This window comes from Hyperolius riggenbachi, chromosome 4, assembly GCF_040937935.1.
Source record: "Hyperolius riggenbachi isolate aHypRig1 chromosome 4, aHypRig1.pri, whole genome shotgun sequence".
In the NCBI taxonomy this organism is placed as follows: domain Eukaryota; kingdom Metazoa; phylum Chordata; class Amphibia; order Anura; family Hyperoliidae; genus Hyperolius; species Hyperolius riggenbachi.
In genome coordinates this window covers 463,891,848-463,919,277 of record NC_090649.1, presented here as the reverse complement: position 1 = coordinate 463,919,277, position 27,430 = coordinate 463,891,848, and the positions used below count along the sequence as shown (strand labels likewise).

The window sequence follows — 27,430 nt, the reverse complement described above, 5'->3', positions numbered from 1 at the left end:
GTTTACTAGCGGCGGGCGGCGTGTTTACGAGCGGGAGCGCGGGCAGCGTCGGGAACGCGGAAAGTACGTGTTTCTCCGTCCCTGGTTTTTAAAGGATGGAAAAAGGGGCGGAGAAATACGTACGCGCGGGGGTAAAGTGGTTAAAGTCCATCCTCAAACATATTCTAATTGGTTAGATCTGAAGACCAATGAAAAGTCCTCCTGACAGCAAATTGAAATATGCTTTCTGTTGAGGCTCCTTCTGCACACAACCACTATACTAAATTGCATGGAAACTGAGGCAAAAGCATATTTTATTTTCCCACTAGGATTCCCTATTGGTCCATTGAACTGACAATCCACAGCACAGCAGGAAGGAGTCTCACTGGTCTGAACATCAGCTGTCAACTAATCAATAGTGAAGAGCACAAAATTTGCATAATCATAATTTCACATCGTAATTTGCAATTACTATGCAAAATCAAAATGCAAAATTTTGCGAAAAATCTTAATTTCGTAAACGTAATTAGGAACCATAATTTTGTGTTCCCAGTGGCACTTACAGCAGATCCACTGGAGAAGGGGGTTGTGTGTTCCACGAGCCAACCAAAGCCCCTGTGAATTAATTAACATCACAACGCATGTTGATTCATAAAACTGAAAGCTAAATCATAGTAAAAAAAAATAAAAAAATAAAGCACTTCCTGGTTACTACCAGGATAGTGTATAGCACCATCTAGTAAACAAAAAAGTAAAATTAAAGTAAAAAAATGCAAAATAAATATATTTAATATTTAATAAAACCTTATTAACCCCCTCCCCTCCCCTTAGCTACCAAAAATAAACACATGTTAAAAAAAAAAGTAAATCGTTTCCTTAGAGTCTGAGCTTTTTTAATATGTATGTAATCAGGGTATATTACTGTTATTTTAGCAAATAAGGGGCTTGTATTTATTGATAGTAGAAACAGAAAAAATACACCTTTATTTTCAAATACTTTTTTGTCGCCATACACTGTACTAGGAACATAATTTAAGTGTTGTGATAGCCAACTGGGCAAATAAAATGTGTAGGCTCTATCTTTAGTAGCATTGTTTATTTGAAAACTATAGAGGATGTAAAAATTGTAAAAATTGTGTATTTTTTCATTTTTTTCAAAATAATTTTTTTTTCAAAATAAATAAAGCTAATAATTAATAATAAATAAATAAATAAACTGAAAGGAAGTATCATATCAAACCCCCAAAACCTTATTTATGGCAAAAAAAAAAAAGATCATTAGGTGTGAAGAGTATTAATAAAGTTATTGGTGAATGAATAGGAGGAGTGCTACAGGGGAAAATTGCCTCCATCCTTAAGGTGAAAGAGCAGGCTGAAGTGGTTAAAAATGCAAACGAACAATGTTTTTTTAACCACTTTACCCCCGCGCGTACGGATTTCTCCGCCCCTTTTTCCATCCTTTCACCCCCAGGGACGGAGAAATCCGTACTCTGCGCACTCCCGCCGCTGTCCGCGCTCTCGCTCGTAAACACGCCGCCCGCCGCTAGTAAACACGCCGCCGCCCGCTCGCCCGGAGATCAATGAACGGGAAAATCCATTCCCGTTCGTTGATCTCAGCCCCGCAATGATCTGCTGCCGCTCGGCTGAGCAGCCCGATCATTGTGAAAAAATAACAAAGTCCCAGCCTCTTTCTACTTCCTGCAAGAGTCCAGAAGGACGCTTGCAGGTCGTATGAAACAAATTGGTAATGGTGCCATCTTGTGGCCAAATAGTAAAACTACATCCTAACCATTTTTTACACACAAATAAACTTGTTTTACACAAAAAATTAACTCCTTACCTCCCACACTCCCCAATTTTTTTTTTTTGTAATTAAAAAAAAAAAAAAAAATTTACAATTTAAAAAAAATACATAAATAGTTACCTTAGGGACTGAACTTTTTAAATATTTATGTCAAGAGGGTATAACACTGTTACTTTATAAACTATGGGCTTGTAATTAGGGATGGACGCAAAACTGAAAAAAATGCACCTTTATTTCCAACTAAAATATTGGCGGCAAACATTGTGATAGGGACATAATTTAAACGGTTTTATAACCGGGATAAATAGGCATATACATTTAATGGGTTTTAATTACAGTAGCATGCATTATTTAAAAACTATAAAGGCCGAAAACTGAAAAATAATAATTTTTTTCCCACATTTTTTCCTATTTTCCCATTAAAACACATTTAGAATAAAATTATTCTTGGCATAATGTCCCACCTAAAGAAAGCCTAATTGGTGGCGAAAAAAACAAGATATAGTTCATTTCATTGCGATAAGTAATGATAAAATTATAGACGAATGAATGGAAGGAGCGCTGAAAGGTGAAAATTGCTCTGGTGGTCAGGGGGTAAAACCCCTCAGTTGGGAAGTGGTTAAATTGTCCTTTTTCAAAGTTAAAAACAAAATGTTTCAGATTTTCTCAAAAAGTACAAGGTCTTTTTGAAAAACTTTTTTTTTTTTACTTGCTCCCTGTGACGAATCAACGTTTATTCGTCCTAAAAAAGTAGTTAGAGCCTTATAAAATATTCCCTGTCGCCACTATTAAAAGTGACAGCAGAGGGAAAGGCTTGGTTTATAAGAAGATCAGGGGAGCCAGGGGTTAATACAGTTCCTCTCCCTGGTCAAATGCTAACAAACCCTGCCTCTTTGGTAGCTTCTAATTACAGCTTTTCTCACCTCAGTGTGAAAGTGTTTCTCCAGCATCCCTGGAAGGTTATAGCTCATCCTTAAGAGATTAGATGGACAGAAGCTAATAAACCGCCCCTTCCTCCAGACTGCTAGGAACCGATCACAGCAGGGGGTTCTCCCAGGATTACCTCAGCTGAAGGATCAAGGAGATTCCATCTCCCAGCTGACCTTTCTGTGATCTCACAAATATGAAATCCATCTTTTGCCATAAAGATGGCTTTCCAAATAGGCAACGGCCTTAAGAACCCGCTCATTCTGAAATTCGGAACCAACCACATGATTGGATGTTTCTGAATTCAAGGTAAGCCCTGCCAAAGCAGAGATATGCATTTTGGGGTCACCGTTCACTCTAAACCCCCCAAGTTTGGTATCAACGTTCTTGATAAATTCTGACAAACCTAAAAATGTTATTAGATTTAACATAACTTGTACGGTTTGCAGATGAGCACACTTATCATGATTCAGGTAAATTCTTGCCTCTATAAGAGGGGCAGAGACCTCCTGCTGCAAAGAGGTGTGTGATCCACGCCCCCTAACCCCTCCTTGCTGGAGTAGGGGCTATAACCAGACAGAGCCCAGAAAGCTCTGCGTCCTTTACCTTCAATCTGATGCCTAGTAACATCCTGGCAGCCCGCAAGGACGCGGGCAAACCCTCCCTCTGGGAACTTCCTAACAAAGGCCTGTTGGCCGCATGGCAACCGCCATTTTGGGACTTTCGCCAAAGACTTGCGATTGCCGCATGGACTACCAATAACGGTATTTGAACTGTATATTAAGACATTCTGTTCTCTTTTCCTCTCTTCTCTCTGTCAATCAATCTGTTCTAAAATAAGCTGTGTGTATGTAGTTTAGAAATAAAGTAACGATTTTATCGTTCAGTCTTGTGCCTGTTCTGGTCATCTGATTGCTGCTATAACGAATCTGCCCTCTGAAGAGTCAGTCATACTACCGCATTGTTTTATGATTTGCTTATAAATTGTTGATTTGCTAGCTAGGTTGTAAATAACCGTTTCTTCCTTCTAGGATTAGCTAGTACCAGATTTCCTGTGCGAAATCGATAACTTCGTTTCTCGATTATAAATACAATTCGAGATTGCATCATATAGGGACCCAGTAACCTTTCTTTAACGTCACATTGCTCACAGTCTTTAAGCCGTCGGAAGTGATTATTCCCCGAACGGTGACTTGAGCGTGTTGAACGTGATTGGGGCTGGCTACCGTCTTATGATAGCGTTGGGGTCTCTTCGCCCTAGTTGGAGACTGTCTGCTCCATTCATCCAATCAGACAGTGGTGGCAGTGTATTTATCTGATTTCCAGCGCGAAATCGATATTTTTAGTTTACAGATTGTATATACAATCAAAATTGTACATGTATGGGCACCTCCAACCAATCTTAACCGTTTACTACGCACACAGTGAATTTGCCTCCAGCAGCCTCTAGTGCATGAGACCTGCATGGCAACAGTGGCCTAGTAATACGGGATTGGGGATGTTTGTCCCATTACATATTGTCGGCAGCTGCGCGACCAATCTTTATTGTCAGTCTGTTCACCGTACTTCCTGCGTATGCTAACGGGAGCAGATTAGACGGGATTGGCACGCTCTGTCGCCCTTTTCTTCTTACCTCTGACGATCCAGCAACCGGTCTCGTGGTCCGTCTGCGCCCATACTTCCTGCGTACGCTAACGGGAGCAGATCTCGACGGGATCGCGGGGGCTGGATTGTCACACTCCCACTCTTCACCTTAACATTTGTAGCATTTTTGTGTCAATGGCATGTATCAGGGCTTTGCTATTAACTGGCACACAATTACGTGAAATTGTGAAATTACAAATGGATTACACAAAATTAATTGAATGTCCAAATTGTAATTGTACTTGTGGCCATAATTGAAAAAATTGTAGCAAAATTTTGTATAATCGTAATTAGCAGATAATAGAGATGGCCCGAAATGTTCGCATGCAAACTTATTCACGCGAACATCGGTGGTTCGCATTAGCATCGAAACGCAAACTTTATGCGAGTTCAACCCGCCCCCTATACTACATCATTGGGCTAAACTTTGACCCTCTACATCACAGTCAGCAGACACGTGGTAGCCAATCAGGCTACACTCCCTCCTGGAGCCCCCCCCCCCCCTTTGTAAAGGCGCCAGCCATGATATCACTATGTGTGCTGCGTAGTTAGTGAGAGAAGGGAGAGAGTTGCTGCAGAGATTAGGGAAAACTTAATCCGGCTCTTGTTAGGCTTGTTAGCTTGCTCCTTGCTTATCCTTATTGCTAAAAAGCACCCCACAGCAGCTCTTTTGAGAGCTAATGTTCTTGTGATCTGTTTTTTTTTGTGTGGCCCACTGACACTTGCATATACAGCCCTGTCAATCGCAGCTGGCCCTTGCTAATTCCTACTGTGCGACTGTCAGGCCTAGCACCTTCAGTGCCTACCTTTTCACTGCACTTGTGTGTGACAGCTGCACATTTGTAATACCAGTCACTGCATACCTGTTCACGGTACCTGTGTGTGTGACAGCTGCACACTGTATTGATACCAGTCACTGCATACCTTTTCACTGCACCTGTGTGTGACAGCTGCACATTTGTAATACCAATCACTACATACCTGTTCACGGTACCTGTGTGTGTGACAGCTGCACATTGTATTGATGCCAGTCCGTGCATACCTGTTCAGTGCACCTGCGTGACAGCACGCAGTGTTATATACCAGTCACTGCATAACTGTTTACTGCACCTGTGTGTGTGAGACAGCTGCACATTTGTAATACCAGTCCGTGCAGACCTGTTCATGTTCACTGCACCTGCGTGACAGCACGCATTGTTATATACTGCTTACCTGTTCACTGCACCTCATATATACGGAATATGTTGCTGCTTTACAAACCAATGATAATAATATTTTGAGTTAAAAATTCAAATATACACTATGCACAAAAATGTAAACAACGTTTTTTGAAAATATCTACTTTTTAGTGCAGAAAATTATAAATAAAACTAGTATTCAAGAACGCTACATATTTCCATGGATGCAATGAGTGTACTCACCAAAATTCTCCATCATCCTTCTTTATGAGCAGAGCTTCTTTCACCTTTGGATCTACATCATTCCACTCTGGGGCGCTGCATAGACAGAAACATTATGTAAATATATAATGCATAAAATGGGGTATTGGGATGATGAAGGCTGGATCCTGGGTGTTAACTCTGGACCCCATACACATAAATAGCTAATACCCCATACACATTACTGACCCTCCTCTGAGTAGTCACTCTTTAAAACTGAAAGAGTGGAGGGAAGGAGCGGAGGGCTGGAAGGAGGTGGAGAGTGGGTGGCGAGCAGGAGGGAGCAGGAGAAAAGATCTCCCCCTTCTTGCTTCTATAAATTTGACAATTGTGTCAATTTGTTTTAGATGGACACATGCCTGGATTTACTTTACAGGAGCCTATAGGCACAGATGTCCTTGCACCGTAGAGTTCGCACTCCTTGGACCTACAAACCCCTACCAAAGTGCACCGCAAGTGTGCTGGCTGTTCCCTTGCCCATCATAGGTAGCTACAGGTGCACCTTAGTATTAGGTAGCCAAAAGTACCCACGGTATTAAGTTTCCCTTGACTGAAGGGAGCTTTAGTCAAGACAAGACAAATAACATTTATATTTTGCGATTTTCTCCTGGTGGACTCAAAGCACCAGAGCTGCAGCCACTAGAACGCGCTCTATAGGCAGTAGCAGTGTTAGGGTACTTGCCTAAGGTCTCCTACTGAATAGTTGCTGGCTTACTAAGCCAAGAGCAGCGTGAGTAACCTCTCATTTACACTCTGCTCAGGACTCTGCATAGGGAAGAAGGGGCTCGAAGAGGGCAGTGAGCCGCCGTTCCATCATCAGGCGCCTGTAGGCATGTGCCTACAGTGCCTTCTGGTAAATCCAGCCCTGGATAGACACCATGGAACTGGGAGGCAGCAGAGGGGAGGACAGCACAGATGCAGCAACAAGTATGTGTGTCATAAAGGCCCATACTTCACGAGGGGGGCAGGCGGCACGAAAACTGAGTTTGTCTTCAGGTGCCAAAAACCCTAGCTACGTCAATGATAAACACTTTTTGCTGCATGCTACAAAGCACTTGTATATTCTGGAAAACAATCTAGAGCAGTGGTTTTTAACCTTGTTGGAGGTTAGGAAACCCTGCAAGTTTCATGCGTGCATTCACCAAACCATTTGTAGTCCGAACCCTTTGTATTTGGAAAAGGTTTCAAATCACACATGATATTATATATGTTACGGCCAGAACCCGAAGTTTGGCCACTTCTAGTTCTGGCCGGCCACTTCGGGTTCTGGCCGGCCAATGTGCAAGAAGATACATTAATGTTACAGGATGCGGCCAGAAGATACATTAACGTTACAGGAATTATTCCATTTCTCACATTGGCCACAGCGCGGCGGCCACTTCGCACATTGGCCGGCCAGAACCCGAAGTGGCCAGCCAGAACTAGAAGTGGCCAAACTTCGGGTTCTGGCCGTAACATATATACCATATACTTGAGCAGCACGGAAGCGTAGTGGTTAGCGCTCTCGCCTTGCAACCCTGAGTCCCCGGTTCAATTCACAGCCAGGTCAACATCTGCAAGGAGTTTGTATGTTCACCCTGTGTCTGGGTGGGTTTCCTCCAGGCACTCTGGTTTCCTCCCATATCCCAAAAACATACAGATAAGTTAATTGGCTTCCCCCTAAATTGGCCCTAGATTATCATACATGCACTACACGACATATGACTATGGTAGGGATTAGATTGTGAGCACCTCTGAGGGACAGTTAGTGACAAGACAATATACTCTGTACAGTGCTGCATAATAGGTCAGCGCTATATAAATAAAACCATATATGCATGTCCGCTTCCATTTGTTACAGAGAAAGTAATACTCACTTGTCACTCCAGGCTGCGTTCCATTCCGTGCTTCCCCAGGGGTTCATCACTCGGACCAGCAGCACTTTTTTACCTTTGTAGTCAACCTGGAAACCAAACAAGGACATAAGAGTCTTGTGGAACTCCCCTTACCAGGAAGTGGCTGTAGGCAGTAGAGTAGGTTTGCACTGGGGGTCTCCCATGTTTTCCATTATAGTTCCCTCACCTGCTGGTTACACTGTATATTAACTGCACATCAGAAATAGTGATACGAAATCTATATAATAAACCATGAATGCCTGTAATGACTAAATATGATACGCGAAGAACATGTGTGATGGAGAAATGTAAAGGGATAACACATGCTAAAAACTAAAAAGCAACTAAACCAAATTGGGGTGTATATGCCAAATTACAAAATCCATCCAAACCTCCTTGGTTTACTTGGATCTTCCAACGCCAATTCACCAGCTATCACATGGTTTAAACTTACCCAGCAGCCTTCTTCTTTAACCCGTCCCATGCTGCGTACCAAGCTGCGTCACGTGACTACTACGCTTCCTCCTTCAACCCGGAAGAAGGAAGTGTTTGCAGTCACGTGACTGCGGCTTGGAACGCAGCGTGGGACGGGTTAAAGAAGAAGGCTGCTGGGAAATTTTAACCCCCGCCACCAGCACACACCTGCTCAGCTGCATTAATTAGAAGGATGAAATACGCATGAAATTCATTGGATTTCATCCAAATTTGATCCGGAGCTCATCCCTGACCAGAAGACTCGGAAGACCACAGAAAACAACTGTGGTGGATGACTGAAGTGACTGACTTTTTTAAGGTACAGGTGAGTATTAATGGTTAATTAAGAACATTAAAGGACTTTTTTCATGGTTATGTTTTTATTTTATTTAACTCTTTGTGGAAGTGGGGAAGGGGTCACCTTTGTACCCCTATTTACCTTTTCATAATATTCTAATTTTCAGAGATTTTGATTTTGGGGTTTTTAAAAGCTGTAAGCCATAATCTTCAAAATAACAACAAACAAAGGCTTGCAATATCTCGCTTTGCATGTAATGAGTTTATTTTATATATTAGTTTCATCTTTTAAAGGGATACTGTAGGGGGGTCGGGGGAAAATGAGTTGAAGTTACCCGGGGCTTCTAATGGTCCCCCACAGACATCCTGTGCCTGCGCAGCCACTCGCCGATGCTCCAGCCCCGCCTCTGGTTCACTTCTGGAATTTCAGACTTTAAAGTCTGAAAACCACTGCGCCTGCGTTGCTGTGTCCTCGCTTTCTCTGATGTCACCAGGAGCGCACGGCGCAGGCACAGACCATACTGGGCCTGCGCAGTACGCTCCTGGTGCCATCAGTGGGAGTGAGGACACAGCAATGCTGGCGCAGTGGTTTTCAGACTTTAACCACTTCAGCCTACAGGGTTGAAATTTTTTTGCATCTGAGCAACTTTCACCTCCCATTCATTTGCTAATAACTTTATCACTACTCTGCACAATTAATGGATCTATATCTTGTTTTTTTCGCCACCAATTAGGCTTTCTGTGGGTGATGCATTTTGCTGAGAATTAATTTATTGTAAATCCATTTTAACAGGAATATTAAGAAAGAAATGGAAAAAAATCATTATTCCTCAGCTTTTAGCCATTATAGTTTGAAATTAATACATGCTACCATAATTAAAACCTATGTACTTTATTTACTAATTTGTCCCGCTTATTACACCATTTAAATTATGTCCCTATCACAATGTATGGCGCCGATATTCAATTTGGAAATAAAGGTGCATTTTTGTCAATTTGCGTCCATCACTATTTAGAAGCCCATAATTTAATAAATCATATTGATATACTCCTTTGACATGCATATTTAAAAAGTTCAGACCCTTAGGTAACTATTTATGTATTTTTTTTTTTTTTTTTATTATTGTAATTTTTTTTTTTTTTTATTTAAACTTGTATGTGGGTATTTTTTGGTGTGGGAGGTAAACAGGGGTTTTTTAATGTATTCAAATGTATTTATTTAACACAAAGGCTATCATTCATAAAGCATTTCCGTATGCGGAAATGCTAAAAACAGCTGACTTTACCGACCACTCGGCAAAGTCAGCATTCATAGAGGCTCTTTCCGCATGAAAAAATGACACTACCGAGCAGAGTGATAAATCACCGCCTTGTGCGGTGATTATCGGAACAAATGTAGCAAAATGTTAATTCATAAAGAATACCGCCAGCGGTGTGAGGTCGGGAAGTACCGCTCCCTCTGATGTGGCGATACCAATGTAAGTGAATGGAGACACACAGACCTCCCAGGCAGCTGCAGCAGAGCGGAACACGGAGAAATGTATCAACTCGGCAGCTTCCGTGTCTCCGCAAGCCTACCGCCTGCCTACCGCCAGCCTAGTTCGGGGAATCTCCGCACTGCTTCCGCACATGGATACTTCTTTATGAATGCCCACCCAGAAGTCTAAAACACCGCCAGCGGTGTTTTTCCGCATCGATTCCCCTTACCGACAGCCTCTTTATGAATGATACCCAAAGTGTGTTTTTGGTGTAATTTGCTATTTGGCCACAAGATGGCCACAGTCAAAAAGTCCTGGGAGCGATTGATCTAGCTCCCAGGCAGAAGAAAGGAGACCAGAGCTCAGAAAAGCCGCAGTGTCTGAAGAGACGCTGTCGGCTTTTCTCCTGGGGGGTCCGATCAGCGAAAGGGATTTATAATCCCTTTCACTGATCGGTGGGGTAACGGCCAGCAGCGGGGGCGCGCACGGGGGGGCCCGCGGGAGCGCGCGCGACCCGCTGGAGTGCGCGCAGCCTAACTGGACGAAAATTTTCGGCCAGTTAGGCTGAAGTGGTTAAAGTCTGAAATTCCAGAAGTGAACCAAAGGTGGGGCTGGAGCATTGGGGAGTGGCTGCGCGGGCACAGGATGTCTGTGGGGGACCATTAGAAGCCCCCGGTAACTTCAACTAATTTTCCCCTGACCCCCCCTACAGTGTCCCTTTAAGGTAAATTACTAAAATAAACTTTTGCACGATAACTTTATATAACCTGTTAGACAAGTCACCTCTCCGGACTCCATTGCATGTCCATGTACGCACTCAGTATCTATATAATTTATGAATTTCATTTTTTAAATTGATTTACTAAAAAAAAAATACTTTTCATTAATATTCTATCTCTTTGAGATGCACCTGTATTTTGCATTTGCTCTGACTACAGACTTCAGCAGATTTATTGGTGGTTTTTTATGGACTGCAAATACATTTTGGTATCCTCATGAATTTAAAGCAAACCTAAAGCGAAAATGAACTTATGGGATAGTGAATTGTATGTGTAGTAAAGCTAATGCTGGTGACACACGATACGTTTTTCCATTCGATAGATGGATCTGATAGATAATTCCCATCATGCCCGATATTCCTTCTTATGATTTCTCATAGAAGTGAATGGAAAAAGATAAGAAAAACGAGAGGAAGCTAAGAGAATCGAGCGCAGAATCAAGTGCAGAATCGGAAAAAACGATCGGATGGAAAATCGAGCATAAAAATGTATCGTGTGTTTACATGCAGACTGTTAACATGCAGACTGTCACTCTCCGCCGCTCCCCTGCCTCCTCTATAGCGCCGCTCCCTGCCTGCGTCCCTTCCCTCCCCTGCCTCTGTAAGCTGATTGGAGGGAAGGGACACAGGCGGGGAGCGGCGCTATAAAGGAGGAGGGGGAGCGGTGGAGAGTAACAATCTGCATGTAAACAGCCTGCTAGCGACACGCTACTTGTCACTAGCACGGCAGTTTCTTGGGGGGGGGGGGGGGCAGCAGAGCGCAGGGGGGCCCTGGGGGGAAACAGTATAGTAACAGAGGCTGGTGATTATATGCAGAACCAGCCTCTGTGTGCTAATAGGATTCTTAAAACCCACCTCGGGTTCTCTTTGAAGCGGGAGTGTCACCATAAAAATCAAATTTCAACAGCAACTGGTCTGGGTGTATTACGTGATAAAGATGCTAATCCTGCATTCAAAACGTTTTCTGCTGTTATGATTTGGAGTTATTACATACTTAAGGAGCACTGGCCCTTTAATAGTCAGTGCCAAACAGTTGAATGCTGGGGGTTCTTTGTATCTATAATATATTCCTCCTCTACCATTTATTTCCCTGCTTAGCTACTTATCTGAAACATGATCCCCTGCTAACTTGTGTTTACAAGCAAGGCTGAGGTGACTCGGCGACTGGAATAGAAAAGAAAAAAAGTAAAAGGCAGAAATGACATCAGGATTTAGCCTAAACTGTGGGCAAAAGACATGGTTCCCACCAGGAACATAATTCTCTTAACCTCCCTGGCGGTAAGCCCGAGCTGAGCTCGGGCTATGCCGCGCCGGAGGATTTCTCAGGGCCTGCTGGGGCGATTCGCCCCATTCAAAGTGCTGTGCGCGCAGCCAGCACTTTGCTAGCCGCGCGCACAGCTCGATCGCCGCCGCTCTGCGGCGATCGCCCGCACGCAGCGGCGAAAGAGGGCCCCCCCCCGCCAGAGCCCTGCGCTGCCCGGACCAATGAGTTCCGGGCAGCGCTATGGGCTGGATCGAGTGCGCATGACGTCAGGACGTCGGCTGACGTTCATGACGTCATGCCGATCATCGCCATGGCGACAGGAGAAGCCAAACAGGGGAACGCGTTATATACGCGCTCCCCTGTTTGCTATTGATGCCGGCGACGATCACACTAGAGGGCCACATGCGCCCTCTAGTGGTGTTTCATGTAGTTACCACTCTGGTAGCTTTACATGAAACAAAAAAAAAATACAAAAAAAAGGATTTTTGCCCATTTTTTAAAAAAAAATTAACCGCCAAGGAGGTTAATTTACTATATAAAATTCACTGAAATCAAAACGTGATCAGTATAATACATGTGTTATGCAAGTAGCTCAAGTATTTATCTACTTATATATGTGTTTTTTTCCCTGGCATAGTATGGCTAATCCTACTGCTTTAAAAGGCAGAGGGCTTGATTAACTAAGACAAATAGCATGCTTTATCCGAGTTAACACGCCTTATCAGAGATAACACTCCTTATCCAAGTTAACTTGGATAAGGCGTGTTATCTCTGATAAGGCGTGTTAACTCGGATAAGGCATGCTATTTGTCTAGTGAATCAAGCCCAGAGTGTGGTTTCTGAACTGCAACTGTGACGGTATGATGCAATGTTATTAAAAAAAAAACCTCTTTTCTTTGCTACTAATGTCCTATTCATTATCTGTACTACACATACAATTCATTATATCACAAGTTTTTGTGTTTTTTTTTTTTCACTCCAGGTTTGTAGCCCTGGGCATTGTTCTTGTTGTTTGTATACTGTATGTTATTGATAGCTGGCTGCTATGTGCTGGGCTGGTTGGTACATTTATAGCAAACAAAGTTCTACTGATGAAAGTTTTGAAGGGGAGATGTGGATCTCTGCCTTACCTCCTCTGCGCCAGTCAGCGAATATGCATGGAGCGCCACCAGTTTGTGGGCGTTGATGTATTCTAAGCCACCGGGGCTTGCCTGTTTGAGAAATGAAATATCATCAAAGCAAAGACTGAAAAGTCAGCTCAACATTTTCCACATTTATTAGAACTCTTTTCTGCGTCTCGATGCTCCATTGTAGTAAGGGACCTATGGAAAGACATTTCTGACAAAGGAGGGTTTAGGGGACACCGGCTTATCTATTCACTAAGCTTATCTCCTGTCTTTAAAAACGTTTCTAGAGTTGTCACCATGGTGATGAGGCATGTAGTATTCAGGAAACAATTTTCCTCAGGAAAACCTAAAGTTAACTCTTCTGTCTAAAGTAAGTTAGAGTGAGATCTCTAAAGTTAACTCTTCAATCCTTAAAATATCTCCAGCATTCTAAAGTTAAAGACAGGTTGTTAATTAACTGCATATGAAAATAACTACAGAGGAGGTAACTTAAAGAGGAACTCCAGCCTAAACAAACATACTGTCATTAAGTTACATTAGTTATGTTAATAAAATAGATAGGTAATATAATCTCTTACCCACACTGTTTTAAAAGAACAGGCAAATGTTTGATTTCATGATGGCAGCCATCTTTTTGGTTGAAAGGAGGTGACAGGGAGCATGGGACACAGTTCCAACTGTCCTGTGTCCTGAGCACCTCTCCCAGTTGCTAGGCAACGTCAATAACAACATAGGAAATCCCATCATGCTCTGCACAGCATCAGGGAAAAAAAGCCTGGGCTTTTTTTCTTTGATGGGTGGAGCTTAGCTAAAAATGCAGCTAAAAATTATGCTTTGGTAAGAAAAACAAAGTTCTGATGCTGTGAAACTGTTAAAGGGGCAAACAAGAAGGTAGATGGAGGCTGGCACTTCCAAAAATAAGCTCTTTTAGTGAAAGATTAAAAGCATGTGGCTATACGGCGACAGCCCGCTGTTTCAGGACTCAGCCCTTCTTCAAGCCGAAGTATCCACAAGTTAAAACATCATACATCACACTTATATAGTATAACACCCACCTGGCAACCAATCAATTCAAAATACGTGCAGCCAATCATCTCCACCGGTGTCCTGGCGGACCTGAGAGAGAACTGATGGTCTAACATGCAAATCAGCAACATCACACGTAATGGGGGGTAGAGCGGCGAAACCGCAGCATAACCACACCTCCCTAATCAATATTCACTGCAGCAATCAGAGGAGACCAATAGGAACAAGAGCAAATGTCAACAGTTCAGGCCCCTCCCATAAGCGTACATGCGTCACACGTCGCGTACAAGGCTGACGTGTGCCATGTTGCTGAAGCTTCCCAAAGTCCTCCCCACTGGGCGGGCAGTGTGCAGTCAGCTGCTACGCAACTGAGCGGCCATGCGTCACCGTCCCTCACACTGGGGGCGGCACGCAATATGTTGCTAAGCAACATATCAATCAACAGGCTCCTCTCATAAGCGTATAAGCGTCACACGTCGCGTGCATAGCGAACGCGCGGGATGCAGCCAAAACTCCCCAAAGCACCCCCCAGTGGGCGGGCAATGTGCAGCCAACAGCCACGTAACAGTAAATTTGAGTGAGGCGGCCACTCGCCGCCATCTCTCGCATAAGGGGCGGCCCAAAATCTGTTGCATAGCAACATGTAAATAAACATAACTGTATCCAGTATCTCCTACCAGTGTTGCAGCGATCATAGTTAGCACACACCTCCTCCCTCTACCTTCTTGTTTGCTGCAGTTGGATCCCATAGTGCGGGGAACCTTTGAGGCTTGGGCACCCTATCCCTCTCGTCAGTGAGTGCCACTCTTTTTATCTTTACATTTGAAACTGTTAAAGGGGAACTGAAGTAAGAGGTATACGGAGGCTGCCATATTTATTTCCTTTTAATCAATACCAGTTGCCTGGCAGCCCTGCTGGTCTATTTCTCTGCAGTAGTATCTGAATAACACCAGAAACAAGCATGCAGCTAGTCTTGTCAGATCTGACTTTAAAGTCTGAAACACCTGATCTGCTGCATGCTTGTTCAGGGGCTATGGCTAATAGTATTAGAGGCAGAGGATCAGCAGGACAGCCAGGCAACTGATATTGCTTACAAGGAAATAAACATGGCAGCCTCCATATACCTCTCTCTTTAGTTCCCCTTTAAAGAAACAGCAAGGCTTTTCCGTTCCGCTGAGTAGATTTTTAGTCCGGAGGTTCACTTTAAAGACTGAAGAGTTAAGATAGCTCTCTGACTGTGAAAACGTATCTCTACACTTTAATAAGGCAAGATCGATGTGTGGAGGTAAGTTTTCTCTTGCCTTATTATCTCCAGCACGATCTTAGTGAATTGAGGCCACTGTCTTATTATGTAGTGAGCACTATTAGAGATGGTCAGTGAGACACTAAGGGCTTGTTCACACCGCTATTTTTTAAGTGCCGGCAATTTCGAAAAAAGCTCTTGTGCAATGAGTACTTATGGGACATATTTGTGTGTTTCGTCAGCCTTCCGCTAACCAAATCGCTGCCTGCATCATTTTTTGGGCGATTTTGCTACAATGGAAGGTATAAAAAAAATCGCAAAATGCTCCCAAAATCACTCTCTTTCAAGTGTAATAGTTCCAATAGATTGCCGTAAAACCACGTTTTACCATTATTTAAGAAGGTCAAAAAATCAGATCCAGGAAATTATAGGCCTGTAAGCTTAACCTCAGTTGTGTGCAAACTATTTGAGGGGTTCCTAAGAGATGCTATACCAGATTTCATAGCATAGAATAATCTAATGTCTCAGCATCAGCATGGGTTTACTAAGGAGAGGTCCTGTTTGACTAACAAGCTCAGTTTTTATGAGGTGGTGAATGCTAATATGGATATTGGGAATGCTGTAGGTGTGATATACTTGACAGAGAGGGAAGAAGAGAGATATTTCTGCCAAGGCAGAGGTGAGAGAGGCTCCAGCCTCAGGGCGCAGTGTAGGAGGGGCGCACAAATCACTCAGCTATCATTCTTCTATTGTGTTTGAAGCAGAGAGAAATAAGAAAACGGGATACATGGCAGTGACTGCAAGACAGATAACTAAAGATTAGGGTGTTGGGGTGCTCTTAGTCTAATAGCAATAAGTGTGTGGTGGCTGGGGTGGGAGCTGGGGGTAGGGGGACACACTTTGGTTTCTCAGGCTTAGGTGCTGGAGGACCTCGTCCCAGCTCTGCTGACCAAGAATCCAAGATCTCTTTTGGACTTTCATATACCAATAGTGGGTCTAAGCTGGCTTGGAGCCACCCCCCTGATAGCAGACGTTTCGGGTCCATGGAGTTGTACTTTGACCTAAATTACCCCCAAGATTTCAGAAATCGCATCTTACTTTGGTATAGCATCCGATGAGAGAGTCTTCCTTCAGAGCATTTTGGATGGTCTGGAAAAGATCAGCAGGTGGATGGTCCAACATATATGACTCAGATATGCCTCCTGTGAAATCTTCTAGTGCCTCTTTTGGATATCCATTGTTCAGTGCCTCATAGGATCCATTGAGCCTGTCAGTAACGTAAAAATAAACACATTCGTATATGAAATGTAGTATCTGCTTTCCGCTACAAGTCTCTTTGTTACACACCTCATCTATTGTCCAGAAAGCAGGTCCTAAAAGACTCTTTAACCTCCTTGGCGGTAATCCTGAGCATAGCTTGGGCTAAGGTTTAGATGCTAGGAGCGGTAAGCCCGAACTAGCTAAAATGGCAGCTCCTGCTGCTTACCCGAGTCCCGCATGCAATCGACGCTGCCCAGCGGCTCTCCTGCCGGCCACTGGGATCCCCATCTTCTCTGTTCTTCCTGGATCCCAGTGGCCAATCAGAGGCGGTGCGGCGGTATGCGAGTGGCCTGACATCATCAGGGGGCAGTGCAAAATTTAAAGTGCACAGGACAGAAGACAATTGGGGAAATGCAGGCTGTATGTATGGAGAAAGTTTAGCCTGCCTAACCCCATCTCTGGACCCCGATCTCTTGCACAGGACAGAAGGTAAAAACAGAGAAATGCAGCCTGTATGCATGCAGAGAGTTTAGCCTGCCTAATCCCCCTGTGGACCAGATCCCTTGCACAGGACAGAAGGTAAACAGAGAGAAATGCATTCTGTATGTATGTAGAGAGATTAGCCTGTCTAATTCCCCCTCATTTGTCTCTAATCACAAGTTGTAATTTGATCTCTCCCATGTCACATGACTGCCACGGCAGAGATAGCAAATAAGCTCATTTGAAAGCACAGGACGTTAACAATATAGACATTTGGTTCCCAACTGCTTCTGCGCTAAGTGCTTCTGCTGATCTGCCTATACTGTTGCCGATTTTTGCCTGGATTTTGACTATTCTCTGTCTGCCACCTGCACTGACCTCTGCCTGGATTTTGACGACTCTCTGACTGCCACCTGCACTGACCTCTGCCTGGATTTTGACTACACTCTGTCTGCCGCCTAAGACTGATAGCAAAGGACAAAAATTCGAAAAGGAATCATGCTTCATCTGCTCCGATTATGTTGTAGCCCTCTGTGCCATTCCGTTGCCCTCTGTGCCAATATACCCCAAGCGTGAGGTGTATTAGGTATATACAGGGCCGGTTCTAGACTTTTTGCTGCCTGAGGCAAACTTGTGAGGATGTGGACCCCAACCGATTTGGAATGATCGCACAGCACTCGACAATTTGCTTTGCTTCATTTAATGTTCTCTCATGACATGCTGCAGCTCAACACAATAGCACTCTGGCTGGCTGTGAGTCTGTGAGTCTTGTTTTCTTCCTACTGTAATCTCTGCCACCTGATGCAAATGTTGCACCTTGCCTTAAGGGAGAGAATCGGCATTGGGTATATATGTACATACTGCATAGTCTGGTGCCTTATTTGTACGGTTCCTCTAATTTTTAAGTTTATTCATAAATGAATTATTTCAACAATTTTGTGTCTGACATATTTCGGTGAGTTATGACTTAACCACTTGAGGACCCACGCTTTACCCCCCCCCCCCCTTAAGGACCAGCGCTGTATTCTGTGATCTGTGCTGGGTGGGCTCTGCAGCCCCCAGCACAGATCAGGTAGCAGGCAGAGCGACCAGATCGCCCCCCTTTTTTACCCCCTATGGGGATGATGTGCAGGGGGGGTCTGATCGCTCCTGCCTGCCTGAGGTTTGCGGGGGGGGCACCTCAAAGCCCCCCTCCGCGGCGACATTCCCCCCTCCCTCTCCTACCTCCCTTCCCCGAAGATCAGAGGCTGCACCGGAACGGATCTGTCCTGTGCAGCCTCTAACAGGCTCCTGCCTGTCATGTGACAGCGATCCCCGGCCGCTGATTGGCCGGGGATCGCTGATCTGGTACAACGCTGCTACTGTTAGCAGCGCCGTACAATGTAAACAAAGCGGATTATTTCCGCTTGTGTTTACATTTAGCCTGCGAGCCGCGATCGGCGGCCCGAAGGCTATTCATGGAGCCCCCCGCCGTGAATTGACAGGAAACAGCCGCTCGTGCGAGCGGCTGCTTCCTGATTAATTAGCCTGCAGCCGGCGACGCAGGTTCTGCAGCTGCCACTTTGCCGACGCGCGTTATGAGTGCGCGGTCGGCAAGTGGTTAAGAATGGGAGGCCTACAATTCTTGAAAAAATTTACCACTTTTAGACCCATAAATCCAGAAAGAAATGAACCGCCAGGGAGGTTAAAGAGAACCCAAGGTGAAAATAAACTGATGAGATAAACAATTGTATTTCTGCTCCTACTCCTAAAAATGGCATTATTTTAGATGTCCCACGGTTTTCTTTTATATTTAAACATTTACAAACTAGATTCAATGTTTTGTTGCCTCTGCTCAGTGCCAGCCTATTAAGTGTCCCAGAGTTAGAAAAAAAATAAAATAGTTCATGTATTTTATCTCCATCTGCTCTCAGAAGTTGTACAGCAGACAAGGTCACGGGGTTGCGGTCCATGCCGTGCTTCACGTGACTCCGACGCTTCTTCCTTTTAAGCCAGAAAGAGGAAGCACTAGAGCATGCCCGCCTTTAGGGGTGGGCATAACGGGACTTCGCCCAGAGTGCTGCTACGGTGGGAGCAGGGGAGGGGGCGCAACAGCTGTGGGTGAGAAGGGTGAGGAGGGAACTTGCAGAGTGGAGAGCATAACTCACTTTTCTGAGACGTACACATGCTGCCCGCATCTCCGTTCCTGCTCATCGGGTTCTTGTCTCACTGGTAACAGCATGACTACAGTGGGCGCTGTTAACAGTGATACGGGAAGCTGAGAAGCAGGAAAGAAGATGCGGACAGCACTTGTGGGTCTCGGACAAGTGAGTAATGCTCCCGATGCCACTCTGCAAGCTCTCTCCTCACTCTCCTGCAATCTGGCTACCTACAGGTGTCCACTGCTGCTGCCCCCCTCCCCCTCTGCTCTAGCTAAAGGGGGGCTCTGGCTGAAGGTGGGAGCTCTCAGGCTAAACAGATCCTCTCCTTGGCTACCTAAAAGGGCACTCTAGCTAAATGGGGGGCTCTTTGACTACATGGGGGCTATCTCTCCCTACCTTAACAAGGGGGGGGGGGGGGCTCTGGCTACCTAAATGGGGGTAGGCTATCTGGTTATCTAAGTGGGGGCTCCATAGCTAAACGGATGGCTCTCTGGTTATACTTGGGCCTTTCTGGCTACCTAAATGGGGTGGCGGGGGCCTCTTGCTAAATAGGGGGCTATATGGGGGCTCTCTGGCTACCTAAATGGAGGGCTTGCTGGCTAAAAAGGGTCTCTGGCTATACAGGGGTCTCTGACTACATGGGGGGCTCTTTAGCTACCTAAATGGAGGCTCTCTGTCATACGGAGGGCTCTCTGGCTAAACAGGGGGGGGGGGCTTTCTGGCTACCTATATGCTGGGCGCCCTGACTACCTACACGGGAGGGGCTCCCTGGCTACCTATACTGGGGGCATCTTGTAATGGAGACTGCATCTGGCTACCCATACAGGATTAGGGGCTACGTATTAAGGGCCACCTCTGGCTAGCTATATTGTGACTAATACTAGGGGGCACCTCTGGCTACCACATTGCAATCAGTGTGCCCAGTCTATGGTGGGCACACTGCTCTGGTCTGGAAGCTCTGTAGCCTAGACACTGCCCTGCACTGAATCTAGCTTAGCACATTGTGAACCACACGTGAGTGACCTCCCTGTGACCCTGTCCACTGGGTAAAATGCCATAATCTGGGTTTCCAAAGTAGGAAACCTGTATTTAAACACCACTTCTCTGCATATAACTCAAGAGAATAGGATGTTGAAGGAGCTTACTTGGCGTAGGCCTTCTCCAGCAGTGCGCTCCAGAATTCACTCCCATCTGCAGACTGTACGAACATCAGCCTTTTATTCTTGGTGGGAAGATGGTCGTCCACAACAACATCCACCCACTCTCCATACTGCCACATCTGAGAGAGGGAGAGTAGACATTTGGTATAGCATAATGATTGTCAGGAGTGCTAAGATGACACATGAGATGACTCACTGTCTAGGAATTAAGGCCCTAATTTATAGAGCAGGGCCGGAGCTACCATAGGAAAAAATGGGGAATTGCCCCAGAGCCTGTAGGGGCCCCCAAGGTGTCCCTCCCTATCTTAGCTGTTGCTCCCCAGGGACTCTGCAGAGTCTGTTAAGTTGGGAGGTGATTGGGGGAGGGTCAGCAGCCAGCTCAGGGGCCCAGGAGGGAAATTTGGCTGCAACAAAGGGACTCTAATGATGCTTTTTGGTTGTGGGTGTCTGATGGGGGCCCCCCAGGCTAATTTTGCCATAGGGCCCAATTGTTACTTGAACCTGCCCTGTTATAGACGTCAGGGAGAACTTAAAGGATCCATAAAGTGAGCTGTAAAAGAAAAGCTTTACTCACTTGGGACTTCTTATAGCCCCTAGAAGTCTTTCAGGTACCACGCAAAAGTTCTGCTCCATAAGATTATGACGCTCGGGCGAGTTGTGTTCTTATGTAGACTCTGTGATTGTGCTACCATGGCCGGGAGCGTGATCGTGAGAGGCATGCTGCACACTCACGCATGCGCAGAAGACCACGTCCCTCAAATCTGCTACCTTTGTGTCACCCTTGACTCACCACTCTCATTCAACCCCCCACATCTAGAACATCTCCAGGCAGGGGCGTAGCAATAGGGGGTGCAGCGGTAGCGACCGCATCGGGGCCCTTGGGCCAGAGGGGCCCCGAAGGGCCCTCCCTCAACTACAGTATTAGCTCTCTATTGGTCCTGTGCTCATAATAATCACTTCTATATATACATTGAGTAGTGGTAAACATTAACAAGCTCTTCCCCATCCCCTTCTTGCACCTCTGACACTGTAGTTGCCATTGTCAGATTTTGGTGCGCCGTATCAATTGTTATGTATAGAGTGCCTGGGGGGCCCCATTGTAAAACTTGCATCGGGGCCCACAGCTCCTTAGCTACGCCACTGTCTCCAGGTTCTCTGCTGCGTTCATGAAGGATTGAAGGAAATCGGGCGGGAGGTGGGCAATGCGATTCAGAGGGAGGCCTTACAGGAGGGGGTTCCAGTAGTCCAGGCGGAAGATGATGAGGGCATAGACAAGGAGTTTGGCAGCATCTGGGGTCAGGAAGGCAAGGATTTTGGAGAAGTTGCGTAAAACAAAATGAATGAGACTATAGTCTTACCCGGAAGTGGAAGATTCCAGCATAGTCCTTCTTAAAGCTCTGATCTTGAGGAACCACCTGGGCCAGCAAATCCTTCTCCAGTGTCAGAGAGGAGATGCCAGCTAGAACCCAGCAGTCACCTATGTAATGAGGACAGGACTTTAAAAAACATATTGTTAAGTTTTTTAATATCTTATACAATAAGAGCAATTTTTTTTTACAAAAGTTAGCGTTCATAGGATTAAGAAAACCTTGAAGCTTTTAGGGGCGTGTATCTACTGTATGTCCTCAGCTGTGGGGCTGTCTCTGTGCACCATTATTTCATTAGTTTGTGTAGTTTATTGCATTGTTACATGTGCTTTATTTCTGTTTCGATGTCAGTTATTGTACAAATCCTACAATATCTGTTTTTGCAGTATTTTAGTAATTGATAGTATTTGTACAGGACTCAAGGGATGGGTCCTGGATGGAAGATATGTGGCCCCTTGTTTTGTACAAGGGTCCTTTCTGGAAGCAGGTGTGGACTGGGGAAGGAGCACGGGGTAGTTTTGGCAACCATCGGTTGCCCTGTTGTGTTCGGGTTGCAGGGTCCCGATGCTCTGGAACAGGAGGGAAGGAATTGGGTGGGCCTTCCTGTTCCACCCCAGTCCATTCCTGGTTTTGGGAGCAGTCAGGCCAGGATAAGAGTGCTCTGTGAAGGGGGCGTGGTGTCTTATGTATGGAGCAGGTGAGCTGCTAGCTGGAGAGAAGCTTGGTGAACACCAGGACTGCTACTGTTTGTGTGTTTTGCGTAAAGACCTGTTTTCCCAAAGTTGGATTATTTAAAAACAGTGGACTTTGTCATGGACTGTGGACTCTTCCAACAGGCGGATGTAAGCCTAAACCTTATTTAAAGTTTTTGTTTGCTGAGAAAGCATATTTGTTCATTTGTTTGCTGCTGAGTCCTTAATAAACTGGACTTTCATTTACGTTTCTGTCTCCTGCGTGCTAGCTGTGATCCCAGAGCTACCCCCCAACTGTCACAACTGGTGCTCGGATGCGGGCAAGCAGCACGGCAGAAAATTTTTTTTTTTTTTTTTTTGAAAACTGACATTTAAAGAGACAGTGCTTGTTCAAAGATGGAGGGACTGTTGAATCAGCTGGCCCAGGCCACAGTCCAATTACAGCAAAGCATGGTGGTGCAGCAACAGACCACAGAGGCCCATCTGACAGCCCTAAGAGAGGCCGCTCAAGTTCAGCAGGAAACCATGCAGGCGCAGCTGACAGCCATGGCGACTCAGCAAAACTCCACAGGTGCCCAGCTGGTGGCGTTACAAGAATCTGCTGCCGTACAGGCAAAGGTATTAGCCGAGGCAGTGCAGCAGCTTGCTTCAGGAAGGGAGTCAGCTGCGGTTGCCCATAGCAACCAGGCAACCACTCGAGCCAGCCATTTCCTCCAGAAGATGACCCCCACTGATGATGTGGAAGCGTTTCTTACTACCTTTGAGAGGACTGCCGAGCGGGAGGGGTGGCCGAAAGATAAGTGGGCAGGCCTGATAGCCCCCTTTCTGTCTGGAGAACCCCAGAAGGCGTATTATGATCTGGCTCCAGCTGATTCTGTGAACTATGACAAGCTAAAGGCCGAAATCCTCGCACGCCTCGGGGTCACTACAGCTGTCCGTGCTCAGCGGGTACACCGTTGGACCTACCAGACCACCTTGCCTCCCAGGTCCCAGATGTTTGATCTAATTCAACTAGTGACAAAGTGGCTACAACCTGAAGCCTTAACGGGACCGCAGATGGTCGAGCGGGTGGTGGTGGATCGGTATCTACGCTCCTTACCTGTTGACCTACAACGATGGGTGAGTCATGGCGATCCAAAAACGGCAGAACAGTTGGTGGAAATGGTTGAGAGGTACACCGCTACAGAGGAACTGCTTAACCCCGCCAGAGGGAAAACCGGGGTTGTCCGACCAAAGGAAAATTTGTCTTTATCACGGAGTCTCACTTTCCCCAGGGAGAAGCTGACTGGTCCATCTACATCCCGCCAAGTCGGACCGTGTTGGAGGTGTAATGCTTGGGGACACACTAGGGCCCAATGCCCTGTGCAAGAGGAACCTATGCAATGTGGAGCACTCCGGAAACTTTCTTTCTTTGCTCATCAAGTTTGCACTGTGCGCCCTATTCCTGGACAGGGGCAGTTTGAGTGCATGGTGTCAGTTAACCAAGTACCAATCAGGGCACTGTTGGACTCAGGAAGTATGGTGACCCTGGTACGAGCCAGTGTACTTGGTGAGGTTGGTTTTGCTGCCAAAGTCCTCCAGGTTGTGTGTATCCATGGGGACACCAGGACCTATCCAGTGGTGGCTGTGACTTTCACCACTGTCAGTGGCACCATCAAGCATGAGGTTGGAGTGGTAAGCAATCTGCTGCATCCTGTAATTGTGGGACGGGACTTTCCCCTATTTTGGGAACTGTGGGAGTCTGTTTCTCGCCCAGAGTTTCGGGGACAGTCTGATGTTTTCCCCCTGTCTCCAGTCGATGGTGGCAGTGTGAAAAACATACAACATAATAATGATGATGTTATTATTGAAATGCCAGAGGATGATTGTGACCAGCTTAATTGTAATAATGCTGATAATGTACTTGATGATCAAAAGAATGGGGAACATGCCAGTACAGAGGTCGAGTTGCACTCTGAGGGGGGGGATTTCTCTCCTTTACAGGTTATGATAGGGGAGGAAGATGAGAATAACTCCTCTCAGCCGGTACAGCCTGATTTAGAGGTGTCACGGGAACAGTTTGGCACTGCACAGATGAGGGATCCCACTCTAACTCGTGCCCGAGAACAAATTACTGTTGTTAATGGGGTTCCTCAAGAGCCTGGGGCTGATGAGCGGTGGCCCTATTTTGCCCTTAATAATGATCTGCTGTATAGAGTCGCCAAGGTTCAAGAGGAGGTGACTGAGCAGTTATTGGTTCCTCAGCCTTACAGGCGCATGGTGTTGGACATGGCACATAATGATGTGTTGGGAGGCCACCTGGGGGCTGAGAAAACTGAGGCCCGAGTAATGGATCGTTTTTACTGGCCAGGTTTGAAGTCCGAGGTAAAAACATATTGTGTAACCTGTCCTACTTGCCAGTTGACTGCTCCGGCCCCACATTTTCGTAGCCCTTTGGTGCCCCTGCCCATCATTGAGGTGCCATTTCAACGTATAGCTATGGATTTAGTAGGCCCTTTGGTAAAGTCTGCTCGAGGTCATCAGTACATACTGGTAATCCTTGATTATGCCACCCGTTACCCGGAAGCTATTCCCTTGAGAAAGGCTACGTCCAAGGCGATTGCTCGAGAACTTTTTCAGATGTTCTCAAGGACTGGGTTTCCCAAGGAAATTCTCACCGATCAGGGCACACCGTTTATGTCGAGGGTGATGGCGGACGTTTGTAGGTTGTTCCAAATAAAACAACTGCATACGTCCGTCTATCATCCACAGACAGATGGCCTTGTAGAGCGTTTTAATAAGACCCTAAAACAAATGTTGAAACGGGTGGTGGAAAAAGATGGAAAGAACTGGGATTATTTACTTCCTGCATTATTATTTGCAATTAGGGAGGTTCCACAGGCATCTACAGGGTTTTCCCCGTTTGAGCTGGTGTACGGTCGCAGACCTCGGGGATTGTTGGATGTGGTAAAAGAGGCCTGGGAGAGTGAAGTTAGTCCACACAAAAGTGTGTTGGAACATGTGTCCCAAATGCAGGAGAGAATTTCAGGGGTTCTGCCATTGGTTAAAGAACATTTGTTAAACGCTCAAGACGCACAGCGCAGAGTGTACAATCGATCTGCGAAGCTAAGACACTTTCAGGTGGGTGACAGAGTCGCTGTACTCATTCCCACCGTGGAAAGTAAGTTTTTGGCTCGATGGCAAGGCCCTTTTGAAATTGTTGAAAAAATTGGAGAAGTTAATTATAAGGTACACCAGCCCGGGAAAAGAAAACCCTACCAGGTTTATCATATAAATCTATTGAAACCCTGGAAAGATCGGGAGCCTGTGGCTGTTTTGGCAGGTGCACGAGTTGATTCTCAAGGGAGCACTAGCAGCATCCAGGTAGCTACCACTTTGACTAAAGCTCAGACCCAACAAGTGAGAGAATTCCTGCAGAGAAATAAGGATCTGTTTTCAGACTTACCTGGACTCACTAATGTCATCAAACATGACATTTTTACAGAGCCAGGAGTAAGGGTCTGTGTGCGACCCTATCGCATACCTGAGGCCCGAAGGAAGGCAGTCTCAGAGGAAATTAAGAAAATGCTACATTTGGGAATCATTGAGGAATCGCAGAGTGAGTGGTCAAGCCCAATCGTGTTGGTACCTAAGCCCAATGGTACTCTCAGATTCTGCAATGATTTCAGAAAACTTAATGAAGTCTCCAAATTTGATGCCTACCCAATGCCGCGGGTAGATGAATTAATTGAAAGATTAGGCCCTGCTCGCTATATTACTACCCTTGATCTTACAAAAGGGTATTGGCAGATTCCGTTGGCTGAGTCTGCCAAAGAAAAAACGGCTTTCTCCACCCCCGATGGCCATTTCCAGTACTGCAGGATGCCTTTTGGGTTACAAACTGCTCCAGCCACGTTCCAAAGGGCAATGGACAAGTTGCTCAGACCCCACCAGAGGTACACCTCAGTGTACCTGGATGATATTGTCATCTTCAGTAGGGACTGGGAGTCCCACTTGCCAAAAGTGCAGGCGGTGTTAGACTCGCTGAGGGAAGGTGGGTTCACGGTGAACCCTGAAAAGTGTGCAATAGGGATGGAAGAGGCACGATATCTGGGATATGTGGTAGGAAAGGGGATGGTAAAGCCACAGTTAAAAAAAATAGAAGCCATTCAAAATTGGCCCCGGCCCTTGTCAAAAAAACAAGTGCGTGCATTTCTGGGCATAGTCGGGTATTACAGAAGATTCATACCAAATTTTTCCTCACTTGCAGCCCCTTTGACTGATCTAACAAAAGGCAGGAAGTCAGTCATGATAAAGTGGAACTCTGAGGCTGAAAAGGCTTTCAGGGAACTCAAGTCTGCACTTTGCCAACATCCCATTCTGGTAGCTCCTGATTTTTCCAGGGAATTCGTAGTTCAGACGGATGCTTCAGATGTGGGTCTAGGGGCTGTTTTGTCACAAGTCGTCAATGGAGAGGAGCATCCAGTGATTTTTCTCAGCCGGAAACTCAACCCAGCTGAAAAAAAATATGCAGTAGTGGAGCGAGAGTGTTTGGCCATTAAGTGGGCTTTGGACTCTCTTCGCTACTATCTGCTGGGTAGGAGATTCCGGTTGGTGTCTGATCATGCCCCTCTCACATGGATGAAACAGAACAAGGGGTCAAATGCCAGGGTGACCCGATGGTTTCTTGCATTACAAGAGTTCAAATATATAGTGGAGCATAGGCCTGGGAGACTGCATCAGAATGCTGATGCCCTCTCCCGAGTCCATTGTTTGGGCTCCTCTAATGCCTCTACCTCCCTGGAGTTGAGGCAGAGGGGGGGGGATATGTACAGGACTCAAGGGATGGGTCCTGGATGGAAGATATGTGGCCCCTTGTTTTGTACAAGGGTCCTTTCTGGAAGCAGGTGTGGACTGGGGAAGGAGCACGGGGTAGTTTTGGCAACCATCGGTTGCCCTGTTGTGTTCGGGTTGCAGGGTCCCGATGCTCTGGAACA

General features: G+C 45.8%; 1 protein-coding gene across 1 annotated transcript in view; it reads right to left on the bottom strand.

The window, feature by feature from the left end:
* LOC137504428 (calpain-8-like) overlaps positions 1-27,430 on the bottom strand; it is a 54,349-nt gene that overhangs the window by 14,446 nt on the left and 12,473 nt on the right. The window contains exons 3-8 of the mRNA XM_068232839.1: positions 21,754-21,872; positions 20,381-20,514; positions 16,453-16,621; positions 13,089-13,169; positions 7,650-7,735; positions 5,776-5,850 (exon numbers count right to left, since the gene is read on the bottom strand). Coding sequence (XP_068088940.1) covers positions 5,776-5,850; positions 7,650-7,735; positions 13,089-13,169; positions 16,453-16,621; positions 20,381-20,514; positions 21,754-21,872 — 664 coding nt within the window. The remainder of the gene's footprint in view (positions 1-5,775; positions 5,851-7,649; positions 7,736-13,088; positions 13,170-16,452; positions 16,622-20,380; positions 20,515-21,753; positions 21,873-27,430) is intronic.